The following is a 20,547-nucleotide window of genomic DNA, read 5'->3' as shown; positions in this document are numbered from 1 at the left end:
TTTGCATTTCTCTTTATGTTTATATTTATGTTCCGCATTTACAGCGAAACGCGGCAATAGATTTTCAAGAAAATTTGGCAGGTTCCTTTATGAATTTCGTATCGACGTATATATAAGGTTTTTTGAAATTTTGTATTTTAAGGATAATACAGAAGGAAAATGAGTCTCCTTCTAACGCTAATATTACCGTAAAAATCAGACTATAGAATTATGTATCATGAATCAGCTGTCGAGTGGATTATTAATTGCATGCGTCATTGCATGTCTACTTGTCTACTATCTACCTACGGCTGTTGTATGACGCAATGATTTTAACAGCTGATTTTTGTTTATGTGTGTGGCCGGCTCATTAAAATCTTCTCGCATAAGGATTACATGTAAACTTTGAAGGACCGGAGTCCTGAAGTCGGATAATAAATTTGATAGGCCATAAACCTGGTCCTGAACATAACGAACACAACAACTAGAGAAATCATCAAATTCAGTGCGCAAATAAAAAAGTTATTGAATATCAAGATTTGAGGCTCGATTCTTATTTATATAGATTAAATGCACTACTGATTCCATGCAACAACGCATGCAATTAATAACTAAAACAACATAGTATTGTCTCTCGACCTTTCTCTGCTTTTAACTCGGGCTGACCTGTTGCCAGTATATCTTGTAGAAGATTATCTTTTGATGTTAGCATTTCTGATAAGATAAGATAAGATAAGATATTTATTAAGCCATAAACAATACAAGAAAGTACAGGCCAAGTCAATATTTACAATAATTTAAAAAGTCAAAAGACAATATTTACAATAAATTGTAAAACAATACTCAAAATCTATAAAAATATATCACAAAAACTTAACATATATCGTCAGAATAATTCAAAATAGCCTAAAGAATGTCAATGTCATATGAATAAGCATGTCACTGCCAGCAATCCAACCACGTGTATTAAATACTACAGACATTATGAAATAAACAATATTTATCTATCAGTGAGGAACTCTTCCACACTATAATATGCTTTCTCTGCAAGAAAAGTATACAGATCTTTTTTAAAAGTTGCAGATGACATGGACAGAGATCTAGGTAGCTTATTTAATAGTCTCAGACCATAGGTTCGAGGGTCTTTGTCGGAAAACTTCAATCTATGCTGAACAATACATGGATTGCCACTACCTCGTGTATTATAGCCATGCATATCAGAATTAGTTTTGAATGAGTCTAAGTTATTAGCAATAAAAAGAACAACTCTGTAGATGTAAATACATGGTAAAGTTAGAATTTTTAAATCTATGAAGGCATCTCTACAGGGGTGATTGTAATCAAGCTTAGCCAAATACCGTACTGCACGCTTCTGTAAAATGAAAATTTTTTGAGTGTTTCCAATAGATGTACTTCCCCAAAGCTCAATACAATAGACAAGATGAGTGTAAATCAGAGAAAAGTATACAGATTTTGCTACGTTTAATGGTACATACTTTACAATATATCTTAAGACAAAGAGTCCCTTACTAATTTTACCCACCACCCTATCCACAAGATCCTTCCATCTAGAAAAAGCTATATAAACGTACTTGAAAAACACTTCGCTTATATGGGCTACTTTTGTACAAAAATATAAAAACTTGTAGTATCCTTTATTATTGTTTTAAAGTTTTTAATAATAAAGGGTACTACAAGTTTTCATATTGTTTTTATTAATTTAAACGTACTTGAATAATGCTGTACTATCTATGTATGTAACGATATAACCTGTGTTTTTCAGGGTACCGGTGGAAGTGCAAAACAGAATGTGCTTTAAAAACTTGGAAAGGAGTATGCAGAGGGCGCATCACTCCGCGAATCCGGAGACACCCAGGAATCTGAGCGAATTTGCTGAACTCATTGTAAAGTGGAATGAAAGGTAAAAAGACTATACTTTTACAAAAATCTTAGGGGTCAAATTCCATTTATTTTTTTCGATTTGCACATGTACATTGTACATTGCAGTATTGCACATCAATAACTTAAAAACAATACTGTGGGAATGCTTGAAAGTTGCAATAACTTCAACAACATAGAAGTCTAAATTACTTCTATTTACTCTTTTAGAAGTGTAAATTACTTCTATGTTGTTGAAATTATTGCAGCTTTCAAGCAGCATGGAAGTAATTTAGCAGAATCGTACTCTAGCCAGAAAATAAATTAACACTTGAAATTAGACACAAAAATAAAACAGTCAACATAAATCGAAGTTCAATGAAATTCATATCAATAAAAACGGCTTAACTCTAATCACTTCAACACACCTGGAGAACACTTACAGAAATCTACAAGATTCATATTTTTCAATATTCACCATTCGGTCCTCAACACGGCGAATTTTGTTGAATGGGTTTATTGAAGAAAACTAGGAAATAAGTAGTAGCATGTATATTTATATTTATATTATTATAATTTCATGAAAGCAGGTAGAGAACAGTAGAAAAAAGCGCGGCAACTACCAAGGTGCGATGAAGGATCGCACTGAAATGACGCGCGCCTTCTTCGTACTCTTACGAAAATGATTAATACCAACCTTCAGCCAGGTAGGATGCGCTCCTCCTTCATACTTTCGTGGCTTGAAAGTTCTCCAGCTCCCGTTACCGTTATGCGTCTCGCACCGATTTGCGCAAGGATTGATGCATGTTTTCTATAAAGGATATCAATATTATGATCTAATGAATTCATGATATTAATGAGATATTTTTTAATTTTATCAAGGTATGGCCTTGTGAATGGGGAGAGGTTTTTCATCGGAAACTTCGAAGAGGGCGCGAATGAGATGTTGGTCGCCATCGTAACGCCCATAGTAGCTAAGTTGCAACCAGATTGCAGCCTTCACATGGACGGAACTTTTAAATGCCGTCCGAAAGAGCCGAAATGTAGTCAGCTGTTCGTTGTAATGGCTTCTCAATTCGGTCGGGTAAGTGTGTACACAATGGCTCAAAATTCCTTGGCACTTGGACTGTACTGCAGTTACTAAGTTATGAACGTCTGGTGTGGCGCACTCACACAACTTTCCTTGCCGTTAATGCCGTTATGAAAATTTCCATTATTGTTAGTAGGTACATTATTATAATATCATCTGTGAATTCTCATGACGTTCAAATTCAATACATATTAATCGCCTGGACTATAAGGCTAGACGCACTCCAGTCATGTCTTGTCTTGAGTTACTGGTGTGCGCCTAGCCTAAAAGAAACATAATTGACCGAGCGAAGTGAGGTGTAAGATTCAAATCGACGGTTTTGCATTTCTCTTTATGTTTATATTTATGTTCCGCATTTACAGCGAAACGCGGCAATAGATTTTCAAGAAAATTTGGCAGGTTCCTTTATGAATTTCGCATCGACGTATATATAAGGTTTTTTGAAATTTTGTATTTTAAGGATAATACAGAAGGAAAATGAGTCTCCTTCTAACGCTAATATTACCGTAAAAATCAGACTATAGAATTATTTATCATGAATCAGCTGTCGAGTGGATTATTAATTGCATGCGTCATTGCATGTCTACTTGTCTACTATCTACCTACGGCTGTTGTATGACGCAATGATTTTAACAGCTGATTTTTGTTTATGTGTGTGGCCGACTCATTAAAATCTTCTCGCATAAGGATTACATGTAAACTTTGAAGGACCGGAGTCCTGAAGTCGGATAATAAATTTGATAGGCCATAAACCTGGTCCTGAACATAACGAACACAACAACTAGAGAAATCATCAAATTCAGTGCGCAAATAAAAAAGTTATTGAATATCAAGATTTGATGCTCGATTCTTATTTATATAGATTAAATGCACTACTGATTCCATGCAACAACGCATGCAATTAATAACTAAAACAACATAGTATTGTCTCTCGACCTTTCTCTGCTTTTAACTCGGGCTGACCTGTTGCCAGTATATCTTGTAGAAGATTATCTTTTGATGTTAGCATTTCTGATACACCAACCCCAACAGCCGTTAGCCGTTTTCACACACGTCTTGCGGACACGTCATACAGACAGGATTTACTCTGATGGACAGTATAAGAGGAGGCTGTGGTTTATAACTGCGCGAGGTCTACTGTTCAAGGAACTACTAGTACACAGTAATCAGAAAATAACAATTATTTCATCAGTGGTCTCCAGCGTAAGAGTCGAGTTTTCGGAAATATAATTTTAAATTGATCAGCTGACGAGATCAATTCTGCTATCTCTTCCAGTGAATGATTTAATAGAATCAACAGCTGCCTCTCTCATTGAGTTTGCATTTGAATAATCACATTTTCTCGAATTTAGAGCTTATTTTCAATTCTAGGTAAAAATGATACAGTACTGGACATTAATTGTAGAGATTTTTTTACTCAATCTTTTCCACTTGAAATTTTTCGTCTAAATTGTATTTGAAATCTGATAATTGGAAATCTGTAATAAAATTTAATATAGACAATTTTATATAATATAGATAATGTTTTTAATGTGAATGATTTTATAAATGTGAAAAAACATGAAAAAAAAAGTTTCTTTCCCTCGGACTCCTCGCGGACCACTTCCAAAGCTTTGTCATGGACCACCTATTGGGAACTCTGATATATATATAATTATAGATATGTAGAAGAAAGCTTAAAATGTATTTGTATTTTTTCCTCTAATCTATTGGATCTAACTTTCAATAATCTTATTATTTCAGAATATTTTCTGTGGTTCAGTAAGATATCACGTAGGCTATTTGGGTGTCTTCCTCCCATGCGATTCAAACAATTAAAGCCCTTTTTGAACATAATTCTCACTTTGTTCCAGGCTTTTCCCATTTTGTGGGCGTTGATGAGAAATAGAAACGCGGCTAGCTACAGAAAGCTGTTTGATTTACTAAAAGCAGAGATGCCAGCGTTGAAGCCTACCATCGTAATGAGCGACTACGAAGCTGGGTTGAAAGAAGCAGTGAAACTGAGCTTCCCAACATCAAGACATGTGGGATGTTGGTTTCACTATACTCAGGTAATTTATAAAACACGGTTTCTATAGTAGCATTTACACCAGAGTTAATAACACAAGTTTTAACACTTTTCTTATCAACTAATGTTAATTAAAAAAGTTAATAGCATCATGTTGAGTTGCGTTTACACCGGAGTTCATAACATGAGTTATTAATAAAAAGATTACCGCAGCTACTGTTTTTTTAATAGCTAAACGTTTTTTGGGTGCAAATTTCAAACAGAAATTCAGGTTCAGTTTCAATCAGGTACTTGTGGATGAGAATACTGCGTGAGGTCTACTGTTCACAGAACTACTAGTTTATTTACATTAGATCAGATTGATAAAGATCATTATTTTAATGATCACACACATGTTTCAATTCAAATTTGAAGACATTTTTTTTTTTGCTTTTTATTCCGGCTGTTGAATGAATACTCTCGTTGAATAAAATCATATGGAAGTAAATTATATTGATAACAAGATCTTGTTAATAACAAGGAAACATGAGTTATTAACTTTTGTCAAGAGAAAATTTTGACGATTCATTTACTTCGGTGTAACCGGAGTTAATAACACGAGTTATTAACTTGACTGAATCGTCAAAAATGTCTCTTGACAAAAGTTAAAAACTCATGTTTCTAACAGAAAATTCCTTGTTATTAACAAGATCTTGTTATCAATATAATTGACTTCCTTATGATTTCATTCAACGAAACTATTCATATGATATTCATAACAGCCGGAATAAAAAGCAAAAATTGTCTTCAAATTTGAATTGAAACATGTGTGTGATCATTAAAATAATGATCTTCATCTGATCTTATGTAAATAAATTATAATGCGTTTACACCAGAGTTTGAAACAAAAGTTTTCAACATATTAAGTTAATAACATTTTCTTTTGGCTGCTAGTTTTGTTATCAACAAAAGTTAATAACTTTATCAAGTGTTTTGTCTGCAGCTGTAGTTATTAGGGAACAGCTGTAGTTGTAGGGTAGGGATGCTGGGCGAGCTGTTTGCGGAGAAGATAGTAACCTGTTATTAACAAAAGTTACCGACTCTCGATGGATAACATAAATAACTTTGGTATCTCAGGTGCATCACTTAATGTTATATCATAGAAATACACCAGACTACGAAGAAACAATAATATTCCTAATAATGCCTAATATAATAACATAGGCCTACTAACATAAGAGCTGGAAGACCAATCATTCCTATTCATATAAAGGCCTACACTTTTCTTCTATATATTGTTGGTGTTACCTGCGAATTAAGTTTGGGACGAATTATTTGGACATCAGTTTAGCAGTTCATCTGCTTCATTTTGTTCAAATGTTGTCCCACTTCAAAACAATTTACAAATTGGTACGGTAGCAATTGCTCTTTGAAAGATTCAAATACTCAAAATTTTCGTAGATATAAAACTATAAATTGTTGACAGAATTAGTTATTGAAACTGTTTGAATGAAGAATAACATAGATTCAAGATAAATATTGTTTTTACAGTCGATACAGAGAAAAGCGAAAAAAATTGGTATTCGTCCGGGAGATAACGACGAATGGTCAATGGCAAAGCAATTGATGGCAATTGCCCTCCTGCCACCAAGCAGAGCCCAGGAGGCCACCGATGTATTATCTTTGATTTATCACACAGAAAAATCAAGGGTATTGATAGAGTAAGTTCTTATTTTTCAAATTTGACACTTTCCTCGTAATAGAAATTCTCGCACATTCTTGGTGTAGCTCAGGGGTACTGTACCCAATCTTTTAGTAGATTGGGCCGCATGTAATTTTCAACTGGCGGGCCGCAAACTTTAATAACATACCAAACTGTATGGTAGATTTATCTGTCTCACCCTACTGCGGCCTTTCGTAATTTTTTAGCCTACATTTGAAAAAATGTGGCCAGCAACGTACATGTTTTGCCTTGGAAAGAAATTAATATCGGTTCCTTTTAAGCTGCGTTTACACCAGACAAATTAACAAAATGTTAATAACTTAATCCTTATAGATTTTATTAGATTGAACAAAACTTATCATACACATGATGATCATATGTGTTTCTCAAGTTCCGTTCAATCTAATAGAATCTATAAGGAGTAAGTTATTAATATTTGGTTAATAACTTTGGTGTAAACGCGGCTTAAGGATGTTAAGTCTAAAATAAATTAATATTCAAGTTGTCTGGAAACGGTTGGAGACGTGCTTCGTTAACCTTCTCATCACTACAAGAGATTAAGACAATAATCAATTCTATTCAAGGAAAATGAAATGGTCAACTTGACGAAGTAATTCAAGAAAACGAACGAATTTTTTGTTTGCACTTAAATTGAGATTTTTGAAAGTAACATTGTGAACAGGGCCAAACGTCGCAAAAACGCGGCCAGCGGGTTGTGCACCCCTGGCTCTAGTTCAATAAGGATGACATTATTTTTCTCTACACTGGACTAAATGATGCAATATATGTCATCGAGCACTGGATTTGAGAAGATTCTTTTCACTCACAAAGCTGTGTTTTCTCTCTTTACAGTTACTTCAGGAAGCAATGGCTGGGGAAAGTTACTCCTGAGAGTTTCTCTGTTTTCAAGGAGCCATCGAGGACTAACAACGCACAAGAATCTCTAAACAGATGCCTGAACAGACTAATAAAGGCACAAGGAAATCCGTGGGATTTTTGGGGTAAGAATCTATTACAGATTTAAAGTTAATAATTTGATTTCCCCTGTCAATTTATGAAGTGATGAAAAAGTGAAGATAAATAAATGAAGTAGAATTACTTGGAAATTAAACGCTATAGAGTCAGCACCTAATCAACATTTGATGTAGCTATCCTTGTCCGTCATTACACATAGTAGATAGTTTTCTTGCTGTGAAGAAATATAATAAACTACCAAAATATTTTATCTCAGTTATGAGATTTGAACATTGAATTATAAGAAAATATTTGTTATCGTTATTTAAAAGAATCAACAATAATTAATATTACGTTGGATATACTGGAATAACAAGAATCACAGCTATCTAACATAGAAGGCATTGAAAACAGTGAATCGGTTACCCTGTTGTCCTATCATTTCAACTGATTACCGTACTAATAACGGGAATCTTACTAGAGCATAAGTTACCCTACCGAATAATATTATCAATATTGGTGATCGGTTCTCGAGAATGGCATTTGTCTCATTTCACTCTAAAGTCTAATTTCCAAAATAAGAATAAAAGAATTCAGGATTAATTCAAATCCCAAACAATGTTTGTATTGATACTGTTTGCTACAAATGTGAATCATACGAGCCATATAAATAAAATATTAATTTGTTCTGATAACAGAAGGAAGTTTGCCACAGTTGTGAATAAAATATTTGATTAAGTACCGGTAACCTTTTTTTGCACTGCTGGGTTGCATTGGCATGATTGATTACAACATTTCATTACTTTTTTCAGCGGGGATACAAACTATCTCTATCAAAGAGATGAATTATTTCAGGAATATGTCCGAAGGGAGAGAAGGGACCCGCACCTTGAGAACAAAGTGGCTTCTTCAAGACAAGAACATAAAAAGTGCTGAGGAGAAATTGGAGAGAGGCGAGATGAGCATCTCCAATTTCTTAAGCTCCATGAGCCATCGTGTGGGAGTGGTTGACATTGCCAACGATGATGCTGAAGAAGAAGAGGCAGCCGTGGAGCATGACCTAGTGTCTCTTGGAAACTTGGAAGGTAAATTTGAATTATCTGTCCTTGGATACAATTAATTGGTGATTTCAAATCACACACCAACACTTCCGACAATGTAACACAACTATTTTTAACTTGGAATAATTATTGAAAATTGCAGTTCACCGACTGCTGAAATATAATAATCATTATTATTATCATTATTATTAACTGGAATTCAAAATGAAAGTTCTATAAATAGAACTGCTGCTACTGCAATATTGACCGACGAAGTACATAGCATAAGGATATTCATTGAATGTAACTGTCGGTAAAGCCGCTCGGTCGCAACCAACAGGTACTTGCTTCAATTCTCGGTATGGGCACATTTTTCTTCAATTGAATTTCCTTTATCTATTCACTTCTTCTTTCTATATTTTCTGTTGCAGAACTCCTTAGTTTCACGTATTTCATTGGATATTATTGGAGTCAAGGATATTATATGAGTTAATTATTGTTATCTTTGACTTCCTCATATTAGAAACATTGGAAAACATTCTCATGGCGAAAGGTGGCACTTCAAGCTTGAAATTAGATGATATTGACTATGAGTGAATTTACAATCAACAATGTTGTTTGTTTTCTTTGTTCTTGATATATCGTAGTTGATTATTTGTATTCTGGTTTGTTCTCCATCATCAATACTCTTGCCTTAAAGCACCTGCCCAATTACAGTTTATCTCAATTTTCATTTCCAAATACCGAAGCTTATCACGTTCAAAGTTGCTGAAAATAGGTTGCCTAGAAATTATTATGAGAGCCAATTTGATAAATCTTAGGTGCTGGAATACATTTAGTAATATAATAGAAAATAATTTTTGTTTTTTGACCCACTAAAAATAAGATAGAACTGTGAACATCAGACCTCGCGCAGTTATCTTAATTAAAACTTATAACCTAGGCCTACTATGCTGGGTCAATTATTCTTTTGGATAGAGACTATATTGTAATAAAGTAAAAAGAAAAAAGTTAATCTTATTGCTTCAACCGTTAAAAAGGGGGTATTTGGAAATTATAAAATTTAGACTATTTTCAAGTCTCTATCATCACATGAAAATAATACATCCCAACGAGGTTTACATCCTCATTCATTTCAAAAGTATATTGCAAATAATATTATTCATTAAGAGTAAGAATTTAATACTGTACAAAAAACCGAACCTAGACAACAGAAAAAAACTAATTACGTTAACAAAAAGAAATTAATAAAAGAAAAAAAAACATGACTAAACTATTTTTTAGTACTGGAAAACAATTTTGTGCTCAATCTCTAACATTTATACAGCTCTTCAGCTTTCCATTATCGTATATCTGGGATTACTTATAGATATTCAATATAGTTTTTTAGAAGCTGTTTGATACAAATATTTCTTTTTCATTTAGAAGCCCCACAACAAATGGAGGAAGCTGCTACCGCCGAGGTTGTTGCCCCACAAGAGGATTATGCCGCAGACGAGTTTTTCGCTAAAGAGGTGGACGAATCTTTGAAAGAGTTCAAAACAAAACCAACAAACTTCAACCCTGAGAGTCCCTTCGAAATGTGCTCTCGAAGATTTGTTGAGGAGCAGAAAGATGACTTGATGAAGGATTTGGAGAATGCCGAGGGTACAAGCCCTTCGGTGAAAGTAGTTTGCCGCCTATGCACAAATTTCGAGGCAACCAGAGTTTGTTTGCCTTGTGGCCACTCTCTGGGCTGTACAGAGTGCATAAAAAAACTTCTTATATGCGAACAATACTTGGGTATGACAATGGGAGATGGTAGTATAGAGGTTTTTGATCAGTATCCTCTCCCAGCACGATGCCCAATTTGCTTATGCCTGATAGGAAAAATACAAAGGGTATTCAATTAGGAATAGGAATTTATAGTACAAAAGACTTTTCTGATATACCATATAGGCTATAATCTAAACAACTTGAATTATTAAGACTAATTATTTTCTGGTATTGAATGAAAAAGACTAAGAAATTGTCAAAAACCACAGATTTATTGATACTTGGAAAGACCGGTTTCGGTTATTACACCATTGTCAATCTCTGATAAACTAAGTTTATCTTGAATCAATAAATCTGTGGTTTTTGACAATTTCTTAGTCTTTTTCATTCAATATGAATAATTACCACAATATCAACTTCTCAACTACACAAAAGTATTTTCTGGTAACTTACAGATAATCTGCACTAACAAAAAACAAAACTTTATATGAGGTCTAGTGAACTTATTGATGTAGTAAGAGCTGAGGTAATCACTGATCTTCACATTTCATCAATTTCCTCGACGTTTCCATAAAGAAGTTATTAAATGAATCAGCATTGTCAACATCATGTGAATCAACACCTCTATTGTTAACATTAGTAAAAAATTTTAACGACGTTCCATGCAGCTCAATTTTTATTTTATAAATGTTCTATTTTGTTGTTGGAATAATTTATATTTGCTTTCTTAATAGCAATTATATACTCTTCCTTACAGCTCATAATATATTTATCTTTAAATTGGATAGTCTTACTAAAATTTTTAGTAAGCCATAAATTGGTTAGTCTTACTGAATTTTTTTAGTAAGCCATAATAGCTATTAAAACTATTTTCGAGTTTTATTAAATCAGCAGTATACCATCCATCATCTAGCTTTGGATTAAGCTACTAACTGTGATACGTTTAAGAGGATATGCAGCATCAACAGCCAACATATACCAATCAAATAACTTCTTAAACTTATCATTAGCATCATCAAGCAAATACACTCACTCGAATTGATGTTACAAATTAAGCGAACAAACAAATAAGTGTTCTGTTCATTAACTAACATAACTAGCTTTTTGTTTACAATAGAGAAACACTTCGAGAGTCCTTTTCCACATGTAGGCTATTAAAGATTTGGCTAATGACAGAGAAACAATAGCATGAGTAGATATCCCATGGTATAGGTCGTTTATGTCGCAACTTTTACTGTTATCTCAAGCCGATAGTCCACGTAGTTCTTTCCCGTGAAGCTGTGTGACGCTGGTAGTCTCTCATACTGTGCCGTTTATACACTCTCACCCCAACAAGACAGTAAAAACCTACTTTAATTTATTATTGATATTATAATTATTTTCTAGATGCGGATCTATTCCTCACAATATATCATTAAAATATGATTAAAGTTTGTTAAAATAGCTAACATCATTATTATATGAATTAGGTCTGTACAATGACAAAAAAATTATTTTTTTAATTTGGAAGTTCAATTGCATTAGCTTCACAAACCATTTCCAAAAGATGTATTTTCACTTTACTAGGTACCCACGGTAATTGCTAACTTATATATTAATGTTTGAAATTTGTAAATATTTAATCTAGATTTATGAAATTATTAAATTATGATTAATCTCATAGATTTTTGGTAATTTTTTGAGTAACGTGTTTCCTTGTTTTATTCCTCTTCCTATACCACCCTTACTTTGATGATAACAAAGGTTACCAGAATTAAAATAATAACATTTAGTGGCAGGACTACAATAATAGGTGCTAACTGCGTTAATTCAAAGAAGTTTGTGGCTGTGCAAATAAATATAGTAGGCTATACCGGCCAAAGGGTGGGGCGACCGGGGCGGTCGCCCCGGGCGCCGCGGTCGTATGATGATTAGCGCCCCGACATTTTCGGTTCAAGTACCTTTATTATTTCACCTTCACGTTAAAAGTCTTGAACCATTTTCTTATGAATCCATTTCTATGTATAACTCATTACTCATATGTGTGGTGTTAATTGTGACATAAACAATAAAAACTTTGGTAAATACAGTCACTCTACGCATAGCATAGGTGTAAATTTTTCCAGTCATTGAGTGAGCCTGTGCGCGCCCACTGCCCCTGCAAACTGCAAGTCGTCATTGGTCGCTTCATTGTCCAATCCTGGGTGATAAAACTTCTTATTTTATACTCTCTTCTAACCTTTTATTCTGCAGGCTAAAACCTATTTATTTTTGAATTTCCATTGGTATTTCTGAATTGAAAATCTTTCAATTTAAAATAAATTCAAAATTTTTCAATTTAGGAATATCAACGGAAATTTAAAATTAAATAGGTTTTAGCCTGCAGAATACAAGGTGAGAAAAGAGTATAAAATAAGACAAGCTGGACCGGATGGTTTAAATATGGAGCTGTTCAAGCATAGGAAACTCTTCTCAAACTTCGCTTCCTCCATTTGATATGTGCTGGAGACAATAATTGAGGATCCCGGAAGTTTGGAAAGTGGCAACAGTCAAATCTCTTTTCAAGAAGGGAGATATAGTCCAGTCACTATATACATTGGTGCTTGCAATTGATATTGTAGTTCTGATTTTTTACTTTCCTTGCCCTATTACCATAGGTAAGGAAAGTATTGCTTTCCGAAAAAATTAAGGTACCCCAATTTCTAAATTTCTATACGTTTCAAGGTCCCCTGAGTCCGAAAAAGTGGTTTTTGGGTATTGGTCTGTGTGTGTGTGTGTGTGTGTGTGTGTGTGTGTGTGTGTATGAGTGTATGTGCGTCTGTGTACACGATATCTCATCTCCCAGTTAAAGGAATGACTTGAAATTTGGAACGTAAGGTCTTTACACTATAAGGATCCGACACGAACAATTTCGATCAAATGCAATCCAAGATGGCGGCTAAAATGTTGTCAAAAACAGGGTTTTTCGCGATTTTATCGAAAACGGCTCCAACGATTTTGAACAAATTCATAGGTACCTGAAATAGTCATTGATAAGCTCTATCAACTGCAACAAGTCTGTAAAAATTTCAGCAGCTCCGCCCCATCTATGCAAAGTTTGATTTTAGATTCTCAATTATCAGCCTTCATACACAATTCAAACAACAAATTTCAAGTGGAAAAGATTGAGCATGAAAATCTCTACGATAAATGTCCAGTAACATGTTCACCTAAAATTGAAAATAAGCTTGAAATTCGAGAAAATGTGATTATTAAATTGCAAACTGTTGGCAACTGTTGGTTCTATTAAATCATTCACTACGAAGTAGCAGACCTCGTGTGTCTCCAGCGTTATTGTCCTATCACCAGCTGTCTCATGTATTTGAATAGTAGACTTGGGATGCCCGATAACACTAGCGTAAGGTGATCAATTTTCATAACGGCAAGGAAAGTTGTGTGAGTGCGCCTCACCAGATTTTCAATATAATACTATTTGGATACATGAGAAAAGTCCAGAACCAATTTCTTCATGCAAAATTTTCTTGTGCTAGATACAGAGTGGCCCAAAAACCTCGTATTGTCAGTTCATTTTTCAGTTTTCAGCTATTTCTGCCAAATCCAGTAATCGGATGTAAAAATTTGCTCCAGCCTTTGTTTTAGATTATAAAATTCTGAATAAAATGAGATCATTCGCAACTATCTATATCCATCTCCAATAAGTACTGAGTTATGATTTTTCAAAAATGAGTAAAATTTAAAGACAAAATAATTAATTCTGATGAGTTTTAATTTTTTATAAACAATATCTTCTTGATTTTGGGCGTATCTTTGATGAAATAATAAAGTCACAAAATTTTTAGACCCTACCTAAACCTCTGTATCAAATTTGAACATTTTCTGTCTATTACTTGATGAAAGAACAGAGAAACGAAAAAAAACCGCTAATTTTGGGCGTACCGTATCTTTGGCGTTATTTCAAATTCCTTCTAACACAACATTATTCCCCCCAGCTGAGCTTAACATTATTCCCCCCAGCTGAGCTTCTGTAGTAAATTTGAACATTTTCTGTGCATTTGTTCTCCATAAAGCTGAGAAAGCGCAAAAAACCACTGGAAAATGCTGATTTTGGGCGTATCTTTGGCGTTATTTTAAATTCCTTCTAACACAACATTATTACACCCTAGCTTAGCTTCTGTACTAAATTTGAACATTTTCTGTTCATTTGTTCTCGATAAAGCTAGATTAGATTAGATTAAAGGTAGATTTTTAGTTCTGCGAGTGCGTGAGTCAGTCAGCCAGTCAGTGAGTGCCATTTGCCGTGCTACCAATTTTTCCTAAATCGGTTGGATAGCATTTCACACCTATTAACCTAAGGATAGTTGTCGGCTCCAATGTAATAGATTATTGATAAACTATGAATGGATCTATCGCCTATGAATGAGAAATCCAGTTTTCAGAGCAAATGAACTTATAATCTTCAGAAGAATTTTGGCAATATACTACACAAATACACAAAGAACAGTATCTTACAAGCCTAAGCATCTAAAGTCACTACGAGCTAAGTACTTATCCAGTTTATATAGTTGAAAAACAGTGGCTATTGGCTTGTATACACAATAAACAATATACAGACAAAATAGAACACTAAAAACTGTTTAAAACTCAATTTAAAACATTAATAAATTCACTTAAACAGAAAAATATTCAGAGAGCACAAATTACAACACACATAGCCAGCCATAAGTTTCAGAGAGAAGGCACAGGAAAAGCCTAGCTACCAGGAACAGAGCAAAGCTTCTTCAGTATCGATGTTACGGACACGTCACCAAAAAAAATTATAAATTACAAGTTTAGAATTCACATTTTATATTTGTTCTCAATAAAACTTTATTTTGAAACTATTATTTTAAATTTTTATATATCATCTCTATTTAAATAATCCATTTATCTATTAATTCTGTCAACTCAGCCTCGGTGACACCATGGAACAATGCAACACAATCATTTACGATAAATTCTCAGTCAAAAAGTTGTCCGTAATCGATGACTCTGATATTTACTATAAAGTTTTATAGATCTCGAATTGAAGATTCGATTCCAATCGAGAAAAAATGTAATATTACAAATACCCCCCTCTTGACATAAAAAATTTTACTGTTTGAAAATTTAAAGAAAAAAATTACATTGACCCTAATGGAAAATTTTGAATTGTAAATTCGAGAACAGTAACAATTCTTCTATAAAAACATTACAAATGTTGTCCTATAATATTGAAAATTATTATAAAAATTCATCAATAGCATTTGTTATATGTTTCCAAACAATATTTCAAAGTATCAAAATTACTTTTGATTTAGCTTTATAATTTAAAGGAAAATATCTCAACAGAAAGTTCAATATGTAAAGAATAGTTTTTTGAAATTGCACATAAATTTAATAGATAGAAAAATTCAATTTTTATTGCAAAAAAAAATTAGTATGTTGAATAAAACATTTATTATTATTTTTTTTTAAATGAATTGATGTATTGTTACATTTAATTTTCACATAAAATTTCAATAAATCAAAAAATGTTCATTTCTTTCACTATTGACGCAGTTGATTTTATCGATGCACATTTTGGAAAACAGTCTGTTAAGGCACTCAGTATGATTTTCAGTTAAGTGTGACTCCAGTGTGATGACGTTAGTGTTGGGCTGATCTGAATACTCGTAGTGTTGGGCTGATCTGGATGCACGTAGTGTTGGGCTGATACTTGCAGTCGACTGATGCATATCAAACACGATACAGGTGACATCTCAGTTAGCATTGCCTCATGCTTGTAGTAGACGGCTGCATACCAAACTCGATACAGAGTCACGTAAATTTTGTATCATATTTGTAATTATACAATGTACATTTCAGGCTTGAAATGACAATGTAATTTGTTTTTCGGAAAAGAGATAGACACTGCATACAGGATTAACTTAGGTGAGGATTAATTTAGGTAAGGTTTGGTTTTTTGATATTTTCAGCTTTCAAGGTTTAGAGTTCTGCATACAGGAATAATTTAGGAGAGGATTTTTTGAATCAATTCTTTCATGATACTGTGACTGTTATTCTGAATTCAAAGTTGCGAACGTGAACATGGATGGCAATTACCTCCAGGTAATGTAGTAGTGTTGAAGTTTGAGATACAAGGTCAGCAATAAGCATTGGCATTGTCATTGGCGTATGCTTTGGTGTTGGCATTGGCATCGGCGTTGATATTAGCATTGGCATCAGCATTGGTGCAGGCATTGGCATCGGCACAGGCATCGGCATAGATTTTGGCATTGGCATCAGCATTGGCGCAGGCATTGGCATTGGCGCAGGCATTGGCATCGGCGCAGGCATCGGCGTAGATATTGGCGTTGGCATCAGCACAGGCATCGGCGTGGTTATTGGCGTAGATATTGACATCAGAGCAGATATTGGCGTAGTTATTGGTGTAGATATTAGTGTAGATATTGGCGTAGTTATTGGCATTGGTATTGGTGTAGGCATCAGCGTAGATATTGGCGTAGTTATTAGTGTAGGCATCAGCGTAGATATTGGTGTAGATATTGACATCAGAGCAGATATTGGCGTAGTTATTGGTGTAGATATTCAATTGATGAGTCACACTAGTTCGAAAATCACCCAAATGTTCTTAACACTCTTCATGGCGTTCACTTGTTGCTGATTTCGAGATTCACGTGATAATTATTTCAATGTTAATGTCTGTGCTGTACCTGTTATCTTAAAATGCTTATAAACTAAAAAGAAAATTTTGATTAGGCTATCAATACAATCTAATACACATGAAAATTATTTTTAAGTATATAATCAATATAAAATTGAAATTTGTTAACATCTTATTATACAGTCAGCAATACATAAATTGTGAAATATGGAGATATCAATTACAAATTTCAATAGAAAAAAAATAATTTCATTTCCATTTATTCACTGTTCAAATATTTTATAAAAAGCAAATTATTCAATATTATTAATCATCGTTTGTTGGATACTATAGTTTATTTCGACTTTTCAATGTTCTAAACACAAACTACATTTCATGACAAAACTTTACTATCAATCATTAAACAAGAAATCATTCAAAACATCAATAATATTTTGCTTCAAAGGCAATCAATATTCATAAGTAATCATCTGCATCTATGGCAATCAACATAAGTAATCAACACAAAAAAATATTATCTCATTACTGCCTCTCTAAGTCATAACCTTCTGGTCATTTCTTCTTTAGGCAATAATGGTTTTCCATCTCAAAAAACAATCACATACCAGCAAAATTCTAATCAATAAACCCCACTAAAATTCTACATACACTCCAGCATCCATTTCAAACGATAATCAATCATATCAAAATTTATAGAACAAACAGTTTTAAAATTTAGAAAAAGACATCAATTACAAAAACTTTGGAGAAATTATAACCTTTAACTCATTTCAATTAATAATATAACAAGACGTTTTTATTCAATGAAAACATTATTCAAGTTAACTTTCATTAATACATCTCATATATATGGCTACACAATTCATTAATACTTTCAAATTTTGAAGTTTTATTATTATAACAAAAGAATTTATACATAAGATTAAATTTCAGCATGTTCTAAATTGTACCATTTATTTTGTAAATAATTCATAATTTGAAGACTGTATAATAAGTACAAACATTTCAAGATTACAATACAAAGATGATCAAGATGAATAATGGGTAAATAAGTTCCCTAAAAAATACAAACAAGAGAAAAAGAAAATTGGGTAGATAAATTTCCTAAATGATACAAAGAAGAGAAAGATTAATTAGAGCCTATCCTACATGTCAGTACTGAACTTTCATAAGGAAGTATATTTAATAAAAATATACTACTATGAGAAAATGGGACATAATTTGCTCTGAAAAACCTAATTACCTAATATGATACCTGACAAGAAAAATAGACATAATGTAATACATGATGAAAAAATATACCGCAAGCAAACAATTATTTACACTACAATGGATAGATTTTAGAAAAGTTAAGTTTTATCAACAATTTAAAGATTAGGAAAATAAGCTACTTTTTTAACTTCCAAAATTATTTCAGAAAAATACAAATTTAAATGACTATGGACAAGATTGGTTGAGATATGCATCATAGAAGAATTTTACTGAACATTACACAAAGACAGGAAAGAATCGAAATTTGAAAAGATTAAGGGCCAAGAAAAATAGGCTACAGGAAAGAAAAAAGACACAATTATGGACTCTTACCATACACTGCGTAGCGATTATGCTATTCTGAATCCCGGCATAACACAGGATCCCTAATCATTGTGTGCTGGGGAATACCCTTTCATCATGTGATTCACAGTCATCATCTTGTAAATAAGCAACTTGAAACAACCTTTGAATACTAACACATCAATGGAAACTTTGTGCTTTGTTTTCTTCAAGAACATGATTTTATTCATGGGTTCATTTGTTTCAACAAAGCCATTTTGCTTACAAGAGTTAGTCATGTTCACTAGATAATGCTTTGCATACACCTTTTCAATTTTCAGTTGAAAGTTGAACTCATCAACTTGACTCAAAGCAACATTCATTTTGTTTATATTGTTCCTAACCTCCACAGAAACCTGTCTCATGTAATCATTCACTTTGTTTATAGTTTTCCTAACCTTCAATGTAGCAATATTACTTTCATGATAGTTGACTTTCAGTGAAGACAACTCCCTACCTACTTCTTTACTCAATTCTACTATCTCATTAGGGTTGACTTTTTCAACAACAGTAACTAGGCCTACATTATCTGAAACTTGAACTTATTGATCTTGAATCTACTACTATCATCCTGCTTCAATTTGTTTTCATCTTCATGATTATCACTCAATGTTTCATGTGCATTTTTCAATAGAAGGTTTATACTAATCTGCTCTAGTCTTATGCTAGCAAATTCTTGCTTCATCTCATCAAACCTAGCACTTTGATCTTGTTTCAAATTATCAATCTTAGCATTTTGCTTATCAAACAGATGTGTTAAGGCAGCTATTAACTCATCATCATTTTTAATATTTTTCATATTGTATGCCATTTTGCTAGTCTGCACAGATAATATATTCATTAGGACTTGATCTCTCTTGAACCGATTTCCCACTCAGCAGTATACCATTCATAACCTATCAAGATATCTATCCTACTAATAATTTTTCATAACCAGGGATTTCATGGTGTACCATTTGGGACATATTTATTTTGTAATTCGGTTCCACCACAGGGGTAACATTTGCCGTGCTACCAATTTTTCCTAAATCGGTTGGATAGCATTTCACACCTATTAACCTAAGGATAGTTGTCGGCTCCAATGTAATAGATTCTTGATAAACTATGAATGGATCTATCGCCTATGAATGAGAAATCCAGTTTTCAGAGCAAATGAACTTATAATCTTCAGAAGAATTTTGGCAATATACTACACAAATACACAAAGAACAGTATCTTACAAGCCTAAGCATCTAAAGTCACTACGAGCTAAGTACTTATCCAGTTTATATAGTTGAAAAACAGTGGCTATTGGCTTGTATACACAATAAACAATATACAGACAAAATAGAACACTAAAAACTGTTTAAAACTCAATTTAAAACATTAATAAATTCACTTAAACAGAAAAATATTCAGAGAGCACAAATTACAACACACATAGCCAGCCATAAGTTTCAGAGAGAAGGCACAGGAAAAGCCTAGCTACCAGGAACAGAGCAAAGCTTCTTCAGTATCGATGTTACGGACACGTCACCAAAAAAAAATTATAAATTTCAAGTTTAGAATTCACATTTTATATTTGTTCTCAATAAAACTTTATTTTGAAACTATTATTTTAAATTTTTATATATCATCTCTATTTAAATAATCCATTTATCTATTAATTCTGTCAACTCAGCCTCGGTGACACCATGGAACAATGCAACACAATCATTTACGATAAATTCTCAGTCAAAAAGTTGTCCGTAATCGATGACTCTGATATTTACTATAAAGTTTTATAGATCTCGAATTGAAGATTCGATTCCAATCGAGAAAAAATGTAATATTACACATTTCGTTTTTATATAATATCGGGGAGTTCGTTCTGGAGTACAAAAGCATTAAAAAATTACAAAAGAAGAA

At 33.2% G+C, this 20,547-nt stretch overlaps 1 protein-coding gene across 1 annotated transcript; it reads left to right on the top strand.

Annotated features, from left to right (window-relative positions):
• The first annotated feature begins 1,688 nt into the window (after positions 1-1,688).
• Positions 1,689-11,703, top strand: LOC111057565. Its single transcript, XM_039444204.1, has 7 exons — positions 1,689-1,900; positions 2,740-2,941; positions 4,801-4,998; positions 6,486-6,655; positions 7,510-7,658; positions 8,424-8,696; positions 10,077-11,703. Exons 1-7 carry the CDS (start codon positions 1,788-1,790, stop codon positions 10,541-10,543), a joined length of 1,572 nt encoding a protein of 523 aa, XP_039300138.1. The 5' UTR covers positions 1,689-1,787; the 3' UTR covers positions 10,544-11,703.
• Positions 11,704-20,547: the final 8,844 nt, after the last annotated feature.

The sequence above is a fragment of the Nilaparvata lugens genome, unplaced genomic scaffold (genome assembly GCF_014356525.2).
Source record: "Nilaparvata lugens isolate BPH unplaced genomic scaffold, ASM1435652v1 scaffold3587, whole genome shotgun sequence".
In the NCBI taxonomy this organism is placed as follows: domain Eukaryota; kingdom Metazoa; phylum Arthropoda; class Insecta; order Hemiptera; family Delphacidae; genus Nilaparvata; species Nilaparvata lugens.
Note: the sequence above shows the minus strand (reverse complement) of the source record. Positions and strands in the feature narration are given on the sequence as shown.